The following is a 20,931-nucleotide window of genomic DNA, read 5'->3' as shown; positions in this document are numbered from 1 at the left end:
GAGGTTGCTCCCAAGTACTTAGCAGATTAATGGCTCCTTTTAAAGAAAAATAATTCCTTTCCTTGGTGGCCCCAGTGGGCAGAGGGGCCTGGCGGAGCCCCAGCAGTTGCGCTGGGAACCTCTCCAATTATCACTGCACAAGGCTAGGACTTGGGGCCGGAGCTCAAGCGTGAAGTGATTAGAATCCACCTTGGCCAAAGGCTCATTAAGACATCTGATGGCAGAAGGCAAGCTGGTGTGCAGATTAACCAGCTCCCCACCCGGCTAAGTTCTAGCCACACACTAAGGAGACCAACACAAAGCAACCTTTGTCCCTAGGTGGAAATTCAGATTCTTCTAGTCACTCCTTCACACACTTAAGATAGGGATCCTTAGCCCGGCCACACAGCTGTAATGTTAGCTAGGAGGCTGAGATCTGAGGATCACGGTTCAAAGCCATCCTGGACAGGAAAGTCTATGAGACAATCTTATCTCCAATAAACTACTCAGAAAAAAAAAAAAAAACCAACAAACAGTAGTGGAGCTGTGGCTCAAGTGGTTGAATGCCAGTCTTGAATGAAAAAGCTAAGTGATTAGTCCTGAGTTCAAGGCCCAGGACTGGCACATGCACGCGCGCGCGCACACACACACACACACACACATATACACACACATACCCTTAGCTTTGAGTGAGGATGCATAGAAGGATATCCATATGAACACTCATTTAAGGCATTAGAAAGTTCTTTCCATTATCCAGTCTTATGCTTCTGCGTTGAGAAGACATATGATAAATTCAATGCCAAGAAAAAGCTTGTTTTCCTTCCTTGGAGGATTATACATGCACATCTTTTTGTCTCCAGTCTTCAAATCTCAGAAGCAAATTCAGGGTCTCCCTTGCAGTAACTAATTCATCCGCCACCTCTCAATATCTATTCTTTAGATTTTTTTAAAAATCCCTTTTGATCTTGATATTATTTTCATGTCTTCTGCTTTATGCTTCATTTTGCAAGCCAACTTAAATCTCTGCCCCCTTCAAAGTAGGACATAAATCCTAAGCTAAAATACAAACACACACAAAAGATTTCTTTCTCATCCTTTAAAAAAATCATCATGATTCTGTGTGCTGGTGGTTTATACCTGTAATCTTAGCTACTTGGGAGGCTGAGTTCAAAGGTTCAAGGCCAAGAGGGACTAAAAAATAAAAATGATGGGAAATCCAAAACACGCAGATCATGGTCTGGTTGCATGCTGAGGCAGAAAATGACTCCCTGTCTCAAAAGGCCTGGCTAAGTGTAGAATGACTACCCAGAAAGCATAGAGCCAGAGTTCAACCCCCAGAAACATCAAAAAATTAATACATATATCACACAGTGGTAGATCCCACTTTCCAAAGATGTAGCACTCCCTCCATGCCCTCCATCACTGTGACCTTGCTCCTACCAAGGCAGCCTTCCCCCCAATATCTGATGTTGAGGGGACTCTGGATAGCTTTGAGTAGCAGGAGAAAGCAGAGGGGTGGGTCAGCTGGTCTTAAGTTGCTGTGGCCCCTTCTTTTCTGTGGGAAGGCAGCACCGCAGGGAGCAGAACCTCCCTGACAGCACCACAGGGTGTAGGTGCCATGGGGATAGGTGCTATGGGGGCAGGTGCCATGGGAGCAGGCACCACGGGCAGCAGGCTTCAGGGCAGTCTGTGAAAATACAAACCCACAGCCTCAGAGTATACCCCAAGAAGAAAGCCACTCTGAACCAGGGGCCCCAGCACACCCCATGGGTTAGAGCTGAACCATTCCTGACCCTCACAAGCATAAGCAAGATACAAGGCAGCACGCTCTTGGTCAGACGGTGGGAGGGAGCAGGATGTGAGCGTGTGTGGTGCATGCCAAGCCCTCAGCCGGGGCTGGGGACATAGGATGGGATCCACAAATGGTAAGGAGCATCACCGCCATCATTACTATTTTGTTTTAGTCCTGGAAGGGACTTGAACTTGGGGCCTCCAGTTCTTTTCTTAGCCTTTTTGTTCAAGGCTGGTGCTCCTCCATGTGACCCATGACTTTACTTCCGGCCTTCTGGTGGTTAGTTGGAGATAAGAGTCTCTCAGATTTCTCTGCCTGGGCTGGTTTTGAATACTGCTCATCAGATCTCAGCCTCCTGAGTAGTTAATAGTACTACAGGCTTGAGCTACAGCCACCTGGAGAATCATTATTCTTTATCTGCTAGGTGGCAAAACTGAGTTTTGTGTCATATCTGCATAACAATCTAGGTGTCTCCCCTCCCCCTTCTCTTTCTTTTTTACTGGGGATTTGAACTCAGTGTTTCCTGCTTGCTAAGCAAGTGTTTAACCATGGTTTGTGCCATGCCACACACAAGCGCATGCGCGCGCGCACACACACACACACACACACACACACAGCTCTTGAGCTTCAGTTTATTATAGGACCTCATGCTTTCTCAGAATCAAGCTCACCTCAGATTGCCATCCTCCTACCACTGTCTCTCAAGTAGCTAGGATTACAGGCATGCACTACTGCACTCAGCCTCATGAATCCAGCTTGCTTAAGAATGGTTTGGTGACAACACTTCATGGTTACCTAAGCTGACCTCTACTGGACAGGTCAGCTTTCTTTCTATATATATATATTTTTTAGTCATGTTTTAGGTCTTTATCTCATACAGGCCCCAGGCTGTGTCTGATGTGGAATGTGGTTACATCTCTAGAGGTGATGTTTAGGGTCAGGCAGACACTACATACTCAAGCCTGGTCACATGGCTGCCACGGGGTCACAGCGCGGGGCCAGGGGGAAGATTTAAGAGGAGAGTGAGAGTGGAAGAATGCAGTTGCTCATACTCAGGTTGGCTTCTTCATGTGCAAATATCCCTGACCACATGTGCTTGTTTTTGCACATGCAATTACGGTTTTCCCTAGAACACCTTTAACATGCCCATGGCTGGAAACCATTCAGCCAGTGTTTATTGAGTGTCTATTTGGGGTTGAGTAAGTCTTTAATTTCTTTTTGGTGCTAGAACTGTGGTGTGCTAAAACCTTGTGCCCTTGCTTAATTATTCTGCACCAGGGTGGAGCTCTACCACTTGAGCCACAGCTCCATTTGGGGCTTTTTGCAAGTGATTAGAGTCTCACAGACTTTCCTGCCCAAGTTGGCTATGAACCGGTGTCTTCAGCTCCCAGCCTCCCCAGTAGCTAGAATTACCAGCGTGAGCCACCAGAGCCTTGCCCACAGTTGGCTTCTTTGTTTCTTTTCAGTGTGGAGAACACGGGTGTCAAGTCCCCCCAGAACTCCCCCTGGTGTCTGACACACACACCCTCATACTGCAAAGAAGGCCTGGAGTCAGGCTGCATGCTGGGGCTCAGTGTGGGGACCTGAGAGTTGGGCCACAAGGTGCTGGGCCACAAGGTGTGGGGTCACAACCATTATTTGGAAAGCTGCTAAGGAGTCCTGGCTGGCCCAATTCCTCCCCACTCAGTGCTTCCATGCCAGGCCCGCTTCCTTGCCCTTCCACATGTCAAAACGACAATGGGAACAGGGCTGGCCCCAGGGCAGGCCCCAGGGCAGCTCACTCCTCCTCACCCTCCTCCCCTGTGCCCCCTTGGTCCCTACTCAGCCCCCACCTTTGCTAGCTAAAGGAACGTGGAGCAGTGAGTCCAGCACCCAACCTGAGAGCTCACGCAGAGAAGGGGAGAGCTCACCATGCTCCACCCAGAGCTAACTGAGGGGACACAGATGGGAGCGAGGCCAGGGGACAGAGGCCACACGGGCGACATGTGGTTGACAGAGATGACAGATAGTATGTCACCATGAATAAAGCAGACAGGTCCCGGGTGGAAATCAGGTCAGCTGGGCCCCGGTGGCTCCCACCTGTCATCCTAGCTACTCAGGAGGCTGAGATCTGAGGATCAGGGTTCAAAGCCAGCCCAGGCAGGAAAGTCTGTGAGACTCTTATCTCCAATGAGCCACAAAAAGTAGGAAGTGAAGATGTGGCTCAAGTGGTAGAGCACTAGCCTTGAACACCAAAGTTCAAGGACAGCTCCCAGGTCCTGAGTTCAAGTTCCAGGGCAAGCATCAAAAACAAATTCTTCCCTATCCAGCTTTAGAAAGCAGAAGCCCTGTTCCTGGAGCACCTAGGAGTGTGGAAGAGGAAGGGGGACGGAAACCCTTCCCTCCAATAAAGATCTAGTCCCTTTTCTCTTTCTTTTGTCTGTGTGTATGTGGGGGGGGGGGTGGGGGGGAGGGATATACTAGAGCTTGAACACAGGGACTGAGTGCTGTCCTTTAGTATTTTCACTCAAGGTTGATACTCTACCACCTGAGCCACAGCCCCACTTCCGGTTTTTTGCTGGAGGTAAGTCTCATGGATTTACCTGCCTGCTCTGGCTTTGAATTATGATCCTCAGATCTCAGCCTCCTGAGTAGCTGGGATTGCAGGTGTGAGCCACCACATCTGGCTTGACCCATTCGGACAATGAAAGGAAACATTACCCTCTCAAAGAAGGTAGAGCTGATGGAAGGCAGGAAGGCAGGTTTCCTAGCACCGTCCCTGCCTCCAAACTCCATATCCTCCTCCCACACTTTGCCTTTCTGCCTGGGATTCGTTCTGAACAGAAGACTGTCTCAACTCATAATCCCAGCACCCAGACTCTGCCAGAGGCCTGGAGGCAGGAAGAAGCCATTGGGCAGACCACTTACCTAGCCAGGTCACGTCCACGCTGGCAGGGGCAGACCTGGCCTCAGCCACCTTGTGCCAGCTCCTGTTGTGCCCCAGAGTCCAGAGTGCCACTTGGCAGAAGTAGTAGCCGGTGCTGTCTCTGCTCACATCTCGCACGAGTAAATGGTAGGACCGTGTGTCTGTGTGACTCAGGGCTACGCGGGGGGCGCTATGCACCAGGGAGGTGCGGTCCAGCCGGGCTAACAGCTGGGAGGCAAGCAGGGTGCCGTCAGGCAAGCGGCTGAAGTACCAGGCCACCTCGGGGCGCACATCGTCCGTGCGGTCGGTGCTGATGTTGCAGGCCAGGTCCAGGTTCCTCCCTTCAGCCACCGACACATTCCGAGCCACAGTGGCTCGCAGAACTGTGGGGTCAAAAACAAACACTCTCAGAGACCTGGACCACAGACCGGCCCCCCCCACCAAAGCCCAGCCTCGCCACCTGTGGAGAGTACGTCCTTCTGTCTTTTTGGTGGTCGTGGGGCTTGAAGGGCCTGGGTGCTGTCCCTGAGCTCTTCAACTCAAGGCCAGTGTTCTACCACTGGAGTCACAGCACCACTTCTGGTTTTCTGGTGGTTAATTAGAAATAAGAGTCTTCCAGATTTTCCTGCCCAGGCTGGCTGTGAACCATTATTCTCAGATCTCAGCCTCCAGAGTAGCCAGGCTTTTAGGAATGAGCCACCTGCCAATGGCTTTTTTTTTTTTTTTTTTTTTTAATGCTGGTATTGGGCTTGAACTCAAGGTCTGGAGTGTAGTCCAGGGTAGCTAGGATTACAGGCATGAGCCACCAGTGCTCAGCCAATCATCTCCTTTCAAATTCTGATTTACTGTATTAAAATTAGATGGCTTGTACAGTTAAGGACTTCAGAAATATTTAAAGAATAAATTCATAAAACATACTAGATTCCTCTTCATGTTCTCTATGCCTGATATGTTCTTAGTGCTTCATTTATTTATTTTATTTATCATCTCCAATTAACCAGCAAAAAGCTGGAAGTAGAGCTATGGTAGAGCACCAGCCTTTGAGCACAAAAGTTCAGGGAGGACCCAGGCCCTGAGTTTAAGCCCCCGTATGGGCACCAAATACAAAAACAAACAAAAGGAACGAAGAAGAAAAGAGGTGGGAAATCCTTGTCTGGGGCAGCCCTGAGTCACAGCGGTCTAGCTTGTGCTTAGGAAATAACACACCAAGTGACAAATCTGAACAAGAAAATCCGGGGAGGTAAAATCAAACAATTATCTTTTTCAATCAACTTCTCCTTCCTCGTTGATTTCATTAGCTACATCTACATGAAAGGCAACCAGAGGCCCCAAATCCTAAATCCTAAAAGCAATGAGTTTGGGATTATCAGGCCGTGCCCTTTTCGCCAGTGGGTATAATTAAAAGGAGACTATATTTAGGTGAAACACACAAGAATTAGCCATCACGGACAAGACAGCTGTAGTCTCAGGGTCCCCCTGTCAAAGCTTCTCAAGTGGAAATGCTATGCTGCATGCAGGGGAATGTTTAAAAGACGCTGAACATCAGTAAAGGGTGGGGAAAGCAGCGACAATGGGCGGGGTTCTGGGAGTGAGCAGAGGACCAACAGCTCCCCCGGGGGGCCCCAGCCCTGACCATGTAGCGAAAGTCACTCTGCACGGTTCCCCAGGAAGTGAAGGGCACAAAAGGCCCAACTCAGAGCCTCCGATCTCCACCACCATCACAGCCCCTTCCAAGCTGCTGGCACTGCCAGACTGTGGGGCGGGCATGACATTCACCTACAAAGTTCTTCCTCCTCTGTCACCCCTTTCAAAGGGCCCTCAGTAATTTGGGGACATCGTGTGTGTGTGTGTGAACTCGGGGCTTAGGTGCTATCCCTGAGCTTTTTCATTCCTGGCTGGTGCTCTACCACTTGAACCATAGCTCCACTTCCAGCTTTTTGGTGGTAAACTGAAGAAAAGAGTCTCATGGACTTTTCAGCCCATGCCAGCTTTGAACCATGATCTTCAGATGTCAGCCTTGTGAGTAGCTGGGATTACAAGCGTGAGCACGTATGCCTGGCTTTGGGTATCTTGTGAAAAGGCCCCCAGAGCATTGAGGGCAATGACCACCCTCAGGCAGATTCCACCCTTTGGACCATCCTGCATAGAATGCTTGTGGTCATAAGGTAAAATCTGGAGAAAAAATGTACCATTATTATTTTTATTAACTTTCCCTAAATGACAACATTTCTCCCGTTGTGAATGAGCTACAAGCCCTTGTAGTGTGCCAGTCCTGGGGACAGGCCTAGGCCCCACTCGCCTCAGAGCAGGTGGCAGTTGCCACAGGTGCCAGGAGACATTGCTGATGGCATGGCCACCTACAGATCACTCACTAGGCTGCCATCAGATCCCACAATTAGTGTTCATAAAGAAGGGCAATATTACTACAGAGAAAATGCATCTTAAAAATATTTTGACAACTACTTCAATAAAATTATTTTCCTCTGTGAACTCATGTGTTTTTATTTTATAAATTAAAGGCAAATTAATTCAGAGGAAAGATCTATTGGATTCTAAAGTCTGTTAAAAAGGTCCATGGCACACAAAAAAGGAAGATTAGAAGGCTGGGCCTTGAGGCTCATGCCTATAATACCAGCTAATCAGGAGGCTAAGGTAGGAAGACCACAAGTTCCAGCCCAGCCTGGGAAACTCAGCAAGACTCTAGCCCAGTATAAAACTAAAACACAATCATCCAGGCAATGTCATCCTGTGGCCTGTAATCCTAGCTGTTCAAGAGGTTGAGATCCGAGGGTGGAGGCTAAGAGCCGGCTTAGGCAGAGAAATCTGAAGGACTAGCTCCAATTAATCAGCAAAAGGTGGGAAGTTGAGTTGTGGTTCAAGTAGTGGAGCAACAGCCTTGAGGGGAAAAGCCAGGCAAGAGCACAAGGCCCTGAGTTCAAGTCTCAGTACTGGCTGGCATGTGTGGGGGCATGCACACGCACGTACACGCGCGTGCACACACACATGCTCTAGACTACAGCTCAAAACAATGTGCTCCTCCCTACAGGGCCCCCAATCCCACTAGAAGCAGCAAAGGAGGGTCACACGCGCAAGCACACAGGTGCATGCACACACAGGTGCCCGCACACACGCGCTCACCTGTGGGCCGGATCACCACCGTTGCCACCTCCACTGCCTTCTCCTGGATCTCCTGCCAGGCGCCGCGCTCGGCGATCCACTCGCCCACCACGCACCAGTAGGCGCCCTGGTCGGCGGCCAGCGCGGGGTCGAGCACCAGGCGGAAGCCGTCGGTGCCCTCGGTGCCCAGGCGCACGGCGCCTGCGCGGTAGCGCTGCTCGTAGCCCGGGCCCGCGCGCAGCCGGCCCAGGTGCGTGAGCGCCAGCACCGGGCGGCGCTCCGGCCCGCGTCGCAGCTCCCAGCGCAGCGCCAGGTGCGTGTGCGGTGCCGGCGGGGCGGGCTCGGGGGACGGGGAGGCTGCGGGCGGCGAGGCCGGGGACGACGAGGCCCAGCACCGCAGCTCCAAGGGCTCCCCCTCCCGCAGGCCCAGGCTGGGCGCGGGCCGCTCGGTGGGGCCCACTCGCAGGGCGTCAGCCAGCACTGCAGGGGGAGAGAAAGAGAGGGTCAGCAAGGAACCAAGCACAGTACCCATGAAGGAGACCCTGCACAGCACCCATGCATGAGACCCCAGCACCTTAAGGACCAGAGAATTCTAGGCCTGGGCTAGGGGTGAGGAAAATGAAAAGCCAAGCAGTGGTAGCTTGCACCTGGAATCCTAGCTACTCAAGAGGCTGAGATCAGAGTGGTTCAAAGCCAGCCCAGGCAGAAAAATCTAAGAGACTCATATCTCTTGCTAGCCCAAAAAGAAAGGGCTCAAGCAGCTCGTGTCAGCGTTGAGCAGAAGAGCCGAGGGACAGACAGCACCAGCCTCTGGGTCCAAGCCCCTGTACCAGCACAAAGCAAGCAAACAAGAAACAAAAAAACCCACTCAGGATTTCTATGAGGAAGATGTAATGGGTGAAGTATATGTAATGTATTAATGCTCTAATTCAGTTTATCATGCACATGGCTGGAATTTTATGGAGGGAATCATATCTGAGTTGCAGCATCTTCTCCAATCACTGCCAAATCAATGCTATCCTCTGTAGCATCATTTAATCATAGGTACTCCTATCCCAATTCAAATCTTCATGGCAACAAGGAAAGGCACAGAATGAATATAAAATAATAACAATAATAATGTTTCTATTTTGTGAGCCTCAAATTAAAATGGTTTGTTCTTGCTCATTTACTAATTAGCTGGGTGATTTGGGGCAAGTAATTATGAATGTTCTTTCATTTCTTTGTGTGTAAATTATCCTATCCTATCATTTTCATTGGAGTCAGAGATTGAATGTGGGAGCAAATCTGCTTGAAACATGGAAGCAATAAAAAGCATGAGGAAGCTAGGTGGGAGCTGTGGCTCATGCCAGTAATCCTGGCTGCACAGGAGGCTGAGATCAAGGCTTCAAAGCCAGCCTGGGCAGGAAAGTCCGAGAGACTCTTTATCTCCAGCTAACCAGCAAAAAAGCTTTCATTGCATGGTCCGGTCAATGAACTCAGGGTGGGCACATCTTTCTTTCTACAGAAGACCCACAACTTCCAGGATAGCAGGCACTCAAGTCGTGAAGGTCATGAGGATGGGAGCTGTGCAGGACCTGTTAGTCCTCTCAACTCTGATGCCACTGTCATGACCATAACTTCCCCCACTACCCAGTGAACTGCCGCAATCCGCGATGGTGCTGCTCTAAGTCCTGGCCGGGGTTCCCTCTCCCGTCCCCAACCTTTAAGGCAGGCTCTGTGGAGAGAAGGAGGCGGGGGCATGGAACATATCCATGGCCACCGAGCTGACAAATGGCAGAGCCAGTTGTTGGACTGAGAGCCAGCCACCCGGCTTCAGAGCTGGGCTGGCTGGCGAGGCCCTGTGCTGCCTCCATCTCATTGGCCAGGAGACGCTGCAACTCAGCAAAGAGAAAGGGCGCCCAGAGGTCAGCTGGCTTACCTCTGCCAGCACTGGAGCTTGAACTCAGGGCCTGAGCATTGTTTCTTAGTTTTTTTGCTCAAGGCTAGTGCTCTACACCTTGGGCCGTACCTCCACTTCCAGCTTTTTGCTGGTAAATTAGAGATCAAAGTCTCACCACCTTTCCTGCCTGAGCCACTTTGAAGTGTGATCTCCAGATCTCAGCCTCCTGAGAAGCCGGAACTAGAGACAGGCGTGAGCGCTGCCTTTGGTCAGGCACGGTGCTGTGACTGCCCTGCACAAGGGACTGGAGAGGCCCATGGCGGGTGGCAGCGGTGGCCAGTGTACCTTTGACCTGCACGGTGTCTTCATAGTTGCCCTGGACGGTGGCATCCGTGCTGGGCGTGGAGCACTTGTAGAGGCCTTGGTCTGCCGGCTGCACATTGTTGATGTGCAGCTCCACGGCGTCGTTGGCCGTCCTCCTCAGCACGACCTGGCCAGTTTGTAGCCGCTCCCGGTAGGGCTGTGCCGGGAAGCCCACCTCCCACGTGCTGGCCAGCTCCACGAAGCCACCCCCCGGGGGTGAGAAGCTCCAGTCAAAGTTCTGCTCGCTGGGGCCATCGTAGTCGCTGACATTGCAGGGGATCACCAGCTCCGTGCCCACCACTCGGACCAGGGCTCCCGCGGGGACTTTCACCACGCGGCCTCGACACACAGCTGCAAGGACAGGAGAGGAAAGGCACGGACTTAACCCCGGAGAAATCTCCCCAGATGTGAGGCTGGCAACCGGAAAGGCTCCTGGCCACAGGGCAGATCACAGCATCCGAGTCCCCGCAGGAGGAGGTGGAGCCAGGGTTGGACCCCACTACAGCCAGCGCCCCAGCACAGGCTGGGAAGACTAAGTTCTAGAAGTAGATCACCACACCCCGTGCTGGTCGCTCATGCTGGTCATTCCAGTTAATCCATGAGGCTGACATCAGGATTTCTTGTTCAAAGCCAGCCCCACCAGTAAAGTCCATGAGACTCATTCTCAATTAACCAGCAAAAACCAGAAGTGGAGCTGTGTCTCAAGTGGTACAGCACTTCAACCCTGAGTGAAAAAGCCAAGCAAGAGTGAAAGGCCCTGGGTTCACGCCCCAATACCAACATGCATGTGCACACATGTACCCACGCATGCACACATATGAAAAGTAGGCTAGCCCTAAACCCAAATAACGTAGTCCATCCTATTACCATTCAACATGCCATTATCACTCAACATGATGTAGAAATATTTAGCTAATCGAGTATTTACATTCCCACCCACTGTGCGTCAACCTCCTCCCTAGAGACTGCTTGCTCCCCGCCACTCCTGAGACCCAATTTACAGTGATGGATGCCAATATTTTAAACCCTAGAATGGCCTGCTGATATAATGACTTAACTCTGGCTATCTGACATTGCCTGTAAATTAATTTTGAAATATGACAATTCTACCAAGTATTAATTTTCTATTTTCTGGCTCATTTCCTTCTCTCCACTTTTCACCCTAATCTAAATTCAGAATGCAGGTGGGAAGGCACGCAGGGAGTGGGCCAAGTTAAGGCTGCGGTGTTGGGGGGTGGGGTTTCAGCAGACAGGCAGTGTGGGGTCTGCTGCTGTCCCTTCCCCCGTGTGTGGATTATAGACCTCCCTCCCCCGCAACAGGATCCTCAAGGATTGGCACCCATTATATTTTCATTATCATTATGTAGTTGTACACAGGAGCTACGAGTCCCATAGGAAGGTTTCATAATGGGTGCTGGGGCTCACATCTGAAGTCCTAGCTACTCAGGGGGCTTGAGATCTGAGGATTATGGTTCAAAGCCAGGAAAGGCCCTGAGCTATTATCTCCAACTAATTAACCAGCAAAAAACCTGAAGTAGAAGTGTGGTTCAAGTAGTAGAGCAACATCTAGGAGCAAAAAAAGAAAAGTCCAGCAAGAGTAAGAGGCCCCATGTTCAAGCTCTAGAAACACACACACACCCAGAAGGGGCAGGGAGCAGTGCACACAGGCAACAAGGCAACAGAAATTAGGGGACCTGGGCCAGACTCTGCCCTTCATCTTGACCTTGACCTTCCAGCCTCCAGGATAAGACAGAATGCCCGTGGCTTAAGCCGCCTGGCTGTTTGTGCCAGGCTGGCTCTGCACAGTGCTCTAGTCCCCTATCTCAAATCCTGCTGCTTCCCATTCGTGGGTTGTGCAATGAATTGATGGTGGTTGTGACCGAACAGGTGTGGTTTGAAAATGGAGACGTAAATGAACAGAAGCCATTCCAGTGCACTATGCTTAACAAGGAATAAATACTGTCCAATCGGGGAGCATTTTGTTAAATAAGCAAAGGCACGCCCATGTCAGATCATAATGAAAACCTAGTATCGTGGGCCGGGGCTGGAAGCACTGGTGGCTCATGCAGGGATCCTAGCACTTCAGGAAGCTGAGATCTGGAGGATCGTGATTCAAAGTCGGCCTGAGCAGAAACATCCGTGAGACTCCACGCCCAGTTAATGAGGAGAAGCCAGGCTAGGGGGACAGCTCAGCACTACAGCCCTGGCCTCGCAAGTGCAAGGGCCCCCTGGATTCCATCCTTAGCACAGGAATAGTCCACATCTGTCCCCCCATCTGTGGGGGAGGCTGAGGTAGCGGAATCACGTGAGCCTAGGAATCAAGGCCAGCCTGGCAACACAGTGAGACCTCATCTCAAAAAATATATTCTTTTAAAGTAGGTAGCTGAGGAGAACTACTGGCACGCATCTCCCTCTGAGAACTGCAGCACTTAAAGAGAAGTTCTGGAGCCTGCTACCTTCTTTCTAAGGCAACTCGGCCGCCATGTGATGACCCCCAGTACCTCACCCCTACCTCCGCCAACGTTCACAGCCTGGCCCAGGCAGCTGAGGGGCTGACCCCACCACCTCACCCCTACCTCTGCCAACGTTCACAGCCTGGCCCGGGCAGCTGAGGGTCTGACCCCACCACCTCATCCCTACCTCCGCCAACGTTCGCAGCCTGGCCCTGGCAGCTGCCCCTCAGAGGGGCTGACCCCCCCCCCCCCCGCCCAGTCCCAGGAATGGGAGCTAGAGCTGAAACCATGGAAATCCCATGTCTGCTCTCTTTGCCTAAAGCTTATCAGAAAGACAGTTTTGTTCTCGGGGGAACAGGTGCAAGGAAGATGACTCACTGAAGCTGCACATAGGCAGCCCTTAGGCCTGACTGCAAGAGGAAGCCTTCTAGCTAAAACAGGCCTGTAATCCTAGCAACTCAGGAGCCAGCCCCAGCAGTGAGACTCATCTCCAGTTTAAAAAGCTAGATGTGGAGCTGTGGCTCAAGTAGAGCACCAGCCTTGGGTAAAAAAGCTAAGGGACAGCACCCAGGTTCTGAGTTAAAGCCTCAGGTCCAGCACATTAACAAAAAGGAAAGGGAGGGAGGAAAGAATTAAGAAAAGAAGCTTGGACCAACACTTGCATTGCAGAAGTGAGCTGGAGGTTGCATCAGAGCCCCTGGACCAACCCACCTAGGGCCTGTCCATCACTTCCACACAGATATAGACACATCAAGCATGTGTACGTGCATGTATACACATACACACACACACTCACCAGCTTCTTCAGTTTCTCGCAATGCCGCCTACCTCCACTTAGTTCTTTAAGCTCATTTCCCTCACTGGCAACTCCACAGCATTGAAACAAAAGATCTTTCTGCCCAGCACTGGCCAAATGTGGGACACCATCATCACCACTGCTCAAAATGTTTGTGCCAGGCTGGCTCTGCACAGTGCTCAGGTCCACCGTCTCAAATGCCGCTGCTCCCCATTCGTGGGTTGTGCAATTAATTGATGGTGGTTGTGACCAGTATTTGTTTGCTTGTTTTTCCACTTAGCTACAGTTCAGGATCTGCCCACGAGCGCTTTCAGAGAAAGGGGTGGCACGGTGGAGCTCTGGGAGGCCAGTGCACCGCTCTCCTCGTCTGTGACTTTGAGAAGATCATGGTCGCCATGTCCCCCAGGTGTGTGGTCAGCACGCACTGGGCTCTTGTGACAGTGCATGGTCAGAGTCTGCGTGGAGCTATAGCCATCCAAGCAGAAACTCCACCATATGATCTACCTTGCTTCCTTGGCAAGGTTTATATACAAAGCAATTTCCAAATATGTAAGCTTTATCAGTTCCTTTTCCTTGTCAAAAAGTTATCTTGAGCAGGAGCTGGTGGCTCATGCCTGTCATCCTAGCTACTCCAGAGGCTAAGATGTGAGAATTGTGGTTCGTAGCCAGCCTGGGCAGAAAAGTCCATGAGACTCTAATTTCCAATTAACCACCGGAAAAAAAAAAAAAAAAGGCCAGAAGTAGAGCTGTAGCTCAAGTGGTAGAGTGCTAACCTTGAGTAAAAAAAGCTCAGGGATAGCACTCAGGCCCTGTGTTCAAGCCCCAAGAATGACACAAAAAGGAGGAAGAGGGAGAGAGAGAGGGAAAGAGAGAAGAAGAGAGAGAGGGAGAGAGAGAGAGAGAGAGTGGAGAGAGAGAGAGAGTTGGCTGGACAGGCTTGGAGCCTATGTGAGTTTTCCTTTGTATTTCTGGCGACTGGAGCTGTGAATGAATCCAACTCATTCTCTTTATTTTCCATTTCTTCTCCCATATGGCTGCCAAAACCTCTCTCCCTTTCTTTTGGCAGCGCTGGGGTTTGAACTCGGGGCCTGGGGCTTGCTGGGTTGGCATGGTCCTGCTGAGCCACCTCTGCAGCTGAATTCCCGGCTGATGTGGGGGAAAGGCCTCACTGCTCAGCTGCCGTTGGCCTCTTGTCACCACACCTGGCCTCCCTCAGTGGAGAGAAAGTCTTGTGAACTTTTCTACCTGGCTTGGCCTGAAACCGTGATCCTCCTAATCTCGCGCTTCCATGCATGGGACGACAGGTGTGCGCCACAGCAGTGAGTCAGCGTTGGGAAGGGGCCATCTCAGGAACGTTCCCACCCAGGATGGTCTCCAGCCACAGTCCTCCCATTCTCAGTCTCCCACATGTAGCTAGGATTGCAGCTATGGGCCTCTGCTGCCCGGCGTGGAGCATCTTTTAAAGATAAATCCAATGCCATTCCACGATTGAGATTCCTCGTGTCTGCTTACTACCAGTAAGACAAAACTCCTCCAGCCACCCCTCACAGGCCTCCGCCTCTCACCTGCCTGCCATCCCGCATCCTGCCTGGCCTTTCCGATCACTGCAAGGGGATCTGGTAAGAACTTGAGGGGTTTTTGTTTTGTGTTGTGCCTATACTGGGACTTGAACTCAGGACCTCAGAATCTCACTTGGCTTTTTCACTCAAGGACAGCACTTTACAGCTTGAGCTATGCCTTTCCATCTCGCCTTTTGCTACTTATCTGGAGACAAAAGTCTCTCAGATTTGTTGGGCTGGGCTGGTTTCAAGCCACGATCCTTGGATCTCAGCTTTTTTTTCTTGAGTCTCCAGGATTACAAGTGTGAGCTACCAGAGCCTAACTTGAAAGACCAAATTCTAATCCAGGACACAAACCAACGTGGGCAGCCCCGTGCTAGGCCGTGCCGTCCTCGCCTCCATGCAAAGCGAGATTTTCAGTTTCTGTAACAGAAATTTCAACTTGCCACCAGCAATCTGGTATTTAGTACAGACTTCTTTTAATATTGTTAAATAACAGCAAATGATACTTAAAAATAAATATAACTGGTAAGAAATAAAGCATATGGCCCTTCTCAAATCAAAAAGGATATCTACAGAGCCACCCAGTGCCAATTTTTGTCAAAACCTTTTAAACAGTTGATAACAGAGGGAAAAAGAATAAAAATTATTTCTCTAGTTTTCCAAGTTCTACTAGCATTTCAAATTAAAAGCCCCTGACACTTCCAAAGCCAAATAATGCTCATATAGCTCCCCATAAAAATGTATTTTATAAGTAACAGCTTTAAACTATAGCCTCTTTTGTTTTCAAGGGTTAAATATAAGAAACCTCAAATGTAAAACATTTTTTATTTCTTTTTTTTTTAACACAGAGTCTTGATACATAGTCTCAAGACTAGCCTCTAACTCACAGTCCTCCTGCCTCAGCCTCCCAAGAACTGGGATTACAAGCCACCATGCCTGGCTAAACCATTTCCTTATCAATTTAAAAGGAAGTACCACTGAGGGCTGGGAATGTGGCTTAGTGGTAGAGTGCTTGCCTAGCATGAAGCCTGAGTTTGATTCCTCAGCACTACATAAACAGAAAAAGCTGGAAGTGGTGCTGTGGCTCAAGTGGTAGAGTGCTAACACTGAGCAAAAGGAGCTCAGGGACAGTACCCAGGCCCTAAGTTCAAGCCCCAGGACTGGCAAAAAAAGAAAGACAAGTATTATTGAAAGCCTGGGCTTCATAAAGAGAGCCTGTCTCAAAATAAACAGAAAAAGGAAATAAGGGCTTTTCTTGTGTGCTAGTACTGCAGCTTGTGTTCTTGCTTGGCTTTTTCTCTCAAGGCTGGTGCTCCACCTTTTGATCCACATATACACTTCAGGCTTTTGGCTCGTTAACTGGAGGTAAGAGTGATGTCCTGGGCCTGCCTGCCAGGGCTGGCTTTGAACCTCAATCCTCAAGACCTCAGATTCCAGAGTAGTTATGATTACAGGCATCCAGCTGATACCATGATGTTGTGTCACAAAAACAAAAATGCATTCAAGTTTAGCACAAGTCAGAACACAGAATAGTTTACAATGACTGATTCTTTCTCCAGAGACCAAGAACTGGGTGGGTGTCTACTGCCTCTCAGGTCTGTTAGGGGAGCCCCGGGTCTCTTCAATGTGCAGCACAAACCAAGCATGCTTCAAGTCTGTGCAGTGATAGCCCCAATCCTGGCGCCCGCACCTTGCGGGAGTAGCCGCCCAGGTCAGCCCTCCTAGACCAGGACTCAGAGCCCTCCAGCTGCCAGGCCCATTTCTGTCTAATTCCTATTTGTAAAATTCTTTACTTACGACTACAAAAGAAAGAAAAAAAAAAAAACATTTCGGCTAAAGCCAGGCACCAGAGGCTCATGCCTGTAATAATTCTACCTATTCAGGAGACCAAGTCTGAGGATCCAGGTTCGAAGCCAGCCCAGGTAGACAAACCCAAGACTCTCCAGTGAACCAACAAAAAACCAGAAGTGGGAGTGTGGCACAAATGGTAGAGCACCAGCCTAGAACACAAAAAAGGAAGCAAGAACCTCAAGCCTTGACCAAGCCCCAGTACTGAGGTATGTATGCATGTGTGCACGTGCACACACACCCCCCCCCACACCCCAAACTTATCTTTCTCTTGCCACCTCCTTCCGAGATCCATGGAAAATAACTATATTTCTCAAATATTGCTAGCATTATTCTAAATCAAGACCTGCAGCACGCTGTAGCCTATCCATAAAGCATTCCTGCAACTGTTTTCTCTCACTGCTCAGTGCTCATCCTACAGGTGCCTAGAAGCAAACAAAATCAGCCTTTCAAATCTGGCCATTAGTAAGATAGGTATCGGCACTCCAGAAGGGCCCTGCCTGCAGTCTCTGTGTGCTTCCCTTTCTTCTTTCCCTTCCCTTAATTCCCCCCTTCCACTGCTAGTACAGAGGCTTGAATTTAGGGCCTGGGGGCAGTCCTTGAGCTTTTTGCTTAAGGCTAGCACTCAGAGCCACAGTTCCACTTCCGGTTTCCTACTGGTTAATAGGAGCTAAGAGTCTTACAGACGTTCTGGCCTTGGCTAGGTTTGAACCATGATCCTCAGCTCTCAGCCTCCTGAGTAGCCAGAGTTAAAGGCTTGAGCACTGGCACTGACCCCTCAAGATGGCGTCCCTGTCACCAGGCAAGTTGGGAGTGAACATAGAGAAAAGCTCCTTCGCCTTTCCTGGAGGAACAAAGAGGCTCCATCTCCCCAGCTCAGCCACAGAGGGGGCCGGCAGGGTGGAAATGTACCAGTGCTCTTGAGAAAAAGGCACCAATGTGCACTGTCAACAACACAGCCAATGCAGGACATGTGGTGAAGTCATGGGTGGCAGTGGTCCAAGACCCCATTCACGGGCACACAGGGTTCTGCCACGGCAGTCAGCCACCACCACGGAAAGCTGAGACACCCAGACAACCACCACACCACCATACATTCAATGATGACACCTAGACAAGCACCCCACCACCACACATTCAATGACAACACCTAGACAAGTACCCCACCAACATACTTTCAATGACAAGCACCCAACAAACGGGCACGGGGAGGGGGCAGTAACCTTCTCCAAAGGCATCAAGGTGTTTGTGGACCCTGAGATGCAAGGAGGGATGTAAGCAACCACAGACAAATGCTGGCTAGAGCTCCAGGGGCCTGCTCCCACCCAGGGATTCTGGAAGGATCCCTGCTAGGTCACTATGCAAGCTGGGCCTGTGAAAAATGGCTGGGTAACAGGGCGCTTAGTGGCTCATGCCTGTCATTCCAGCTACTCTGATATCCAATGAACCAGCAAAGAGACTTTGATATCCAATGAACCAGCAAAAAGCTGGAAGTGGAGCTGTGGCTCAAGTGGTAGAGCACCACTCTTAAGAGAAAAAACTAAGGGACAGTGCTGAGGCCCTGAGTTCAAGCCCCAGGACTGACACAAAACACACACACACACACACACACACACACACACACACAGGACTTAATCTTAGAAGGACAAAAAAGGAGACTGACCTTCCGAGAAGTTATATGAACAAGTGATAATGATAATAAGAACTTTATAAAAGATGCCAGGGGCTGGGAATATGGCCTAGTGGCAAGAGTGCTTGCCTCATATACATGAAGCACTAGGTTCGATTCCCCAGCACCACATATATAGAAAATGGCCAGAAGTGGCACTGTAGCTCAAGGGGCAGAGTGCTGGCCTTGAGCAAAAAGAAGCCAGGGACAGTGCTCAGGCCCAGAGTCCAAGGCCCAGGACTGGCCAAAAGAAAAACACAAAAAACAAAAAATAAAAGATGCCAGGGCTAGGAATATGGCCTAGTGGTAAAGTTCTCTCCTCATATACATGAAGCCCTGGGTTCGATTCCTCAGCACCACATATATAGAAAAAGCTGGAAGTGGTGCTGTGGCAGAGTGCTAGCCTTGAGCAAAAAGAAGCCAGGGACAGTGCTCAGGGGGACAGTGCTCAGGCCCTGAGTTCAAGCCCCAGGACTGGCAAAAAACAAAACAAAACAAAAAGATGCCAAAACCACAGGAAGGCAATCTGTCCTGAAAAATAACCAAGAAGAGGTCTGTCCAGCCAGGCTCTGTGCCTCATCAATCCATGAGGCCATCTCTAACCACTCAAAACCCAGAAGTGGCACTGGTACTCAAAATGGTAGAGCATCATTTGAGCTAAAGAGATCAGGGACAGTGCCCAGGCCCCACAACTGACTGAAAAAAAAAATTATCTGTCCAAGGACCATAGCCAGCCACTGCTGATGCCACCAATACAAGGATGATCTGAGCGCGTGGTATGTAATGAACAGCTGCTCCAGCCCTGGCCGGCAGCCCTCCACGAGCGGCCATTTCCAATCTTCTCCTGCACAGCCCGGCCAGCGCTGCCTGCCAGGTTCTGCAGGACCCTGGTCCTCAGGTTACAGTTACAGAGAATGACACGTGCAGGTGGACAGCACAGGAGTCGGGGCAGAAAGTGGCGGGCAGCGCCTCCCTCTCCCTGCTTCTCCCTCTGCCTTGTCTTCAGCCTCCATACCTGTGTTTCACGCCTGGCCCAGGCCCCGACCCAACACACCTGCCTCTCTCATCTGCAGGCCTTGCAGATGCTGGGGTGCGGGTTCTAGCCGGGCTGGAGCCCCGGAAGGAGAGGGGTCAGTACCTCACACCGGTGCCCCACTGCACAGGTGCATGGTCCTACCAGATAAACCGCCCGGCCCCTGGCACCTCTCATTTGAAGAAATGGCACAGTGGGGATCACTTCAAAGCAGGCCTGGGGGCAGGGCAGGGTGTGAGAGAGAGAGAGAGAGAGAGAGAGAGAGAGAGAGAGAGAGAGAACACATGTGCACACATGCATGCATGCCACTACTGGGATTAGAACTCAGGGCTTTGCACTTTTTGTTTTGTGCCAGCCCCAGGACTTGAACTCAGGGCCTGGACACTGTCCCTGGCTTCTTTTTGCTTAAGGCTAGCACTCTGCCACTTGAGCCACAGCACCACTTCTGACTTTTTCTATCTATGTGGTGCTGAGGAATCGAACCCAGGGCTTCATGCTTGCAAGGCAAGCACTCTACCACTAAGCCACACTCCTAGCCCCAAGGCTTTGCACTCATGACTGGCTTTTTCACTCAAGGCTAGTGCTCTACCATCAGCCACACCTCTGCTGCCAGGATGAGGCTTTTTAGGCATCAAGTAAACAAAGAAAACCAGGAACCCCCAGCACATTTCCAAGAAGGCATAACCAGAAAACAAAATGAGTGATGTGGCACTCTCTCACATCTCAGCCTCTTACCAGGGAAGAACCTACAACCCAACCCTCCACTCGGGGGCATTCACTGAATGCCAGAATGCCAGCACATTGCAGCTTCTCTGAAGGCAGAGAGCATGGCCTAAGTAACTGGACAAGCACAGTCCTGAGTTCATTTCTAAAACCACCGAAGCGTCAAGGCCGCGCATTCTTCTTCTTCTTTTTTTTTTTTGGCCAGTCCTGGGCCTTGGACTCAGGGCCTGAGCACTGTCCCTGGCTTCTTCCCGCTCAAGGCTAGCACTCTGCCACTTGAGCCACAGCGCCGCTTCTGGCCGTTTTCTGTATATGTGGTGCTGGGGAATCGAACCTAGGGCCTCGTGTATCCGAGGCAGGCACTCTTGCCACTAGGCTATATCCCCAGCCCCTTCTTCTTCTTTTTTTTTTTTTTTTTTTTTCCTTTTATTTGCCAGCCCAGGGGCTTGAACTCAGGGCCTGGGTGCTGTTCCTGAGCTTTCTTTTGCTCATGGCTAGCACTCTACCACTTGAGTCACAGTGCCACTTCTGGCTTTTTCTATTTATATGGGACTGAGGAATCAAACCCGGGGCTTCATGCATGCTAGGCAAGCACTCTACCACTAAGCCACATTCCCAGCCCAGCCACACACTGTTCTAAGTGAGCATATTTCTTCCTTAAGTTTGGAACAAATCATCTCCACTCCCACCCCGGGCCAGAGGAAATCCACAGATGACAGAGACAGAAGAGTCCTCACTGACACCATGCCTGAGGCTCCCCCAGAGTCCGTCGCTGGCCCTGACAGAACAGAGCAGCCCCTGCTGAG

General features: G+C 50.6%; 1 protein-coding gene across 1 annotated transcript in view; it reads right to left on the bottom strand.

Annotated features, from left to right (window-relative positions):
- Positions 1-20,931, bottom strand: part of Ptgfrn (prostaglandin F2 receptor inhibitor) — a 44,567-nt gene that overhangs the window by 14,377 nt on the left and 9,259 nt on the right. Inside the window, exons 2-4 of the mRNA XM_048351857.1 lie at positions 10,024-10,392; positions 7,818-8,276; positions 4,682-5,062 (exon numbers count right to left, since the gene is read on the bottom strand). Of these exons, the coding sequence (XP_048207814.1) occupies positions 4,682-5,062; positions 7,818-8,276; positions 10,024-10,392 (1,209 nt within the window). The remainder of the gene's footprint in view (positions 1-4,681; positions 5,063-7,817; positions 8,277-10,023; positions 10,393-20,931) is intronic.

This window comes from Perognathus longimembris, chromosome 7 (assembly GCF_023159225.1).
Source record: "Perognathus longimembris pacificus isolate PPM17 chromosome 7, ASM2315922v1, whole genome shotgun sequence".
Lineage (NCBI taxonomy): Eukaryota > Metazoa > Chordata > Mammalia > Rodentia > Heteromyidae > Perognathus > Perognathus longimembris.
The sequence above is the reverse complement of the archived record's forward strand: the minus strand, read 5'-3'. Positions and strand labels throughout refer to the sequence as shown.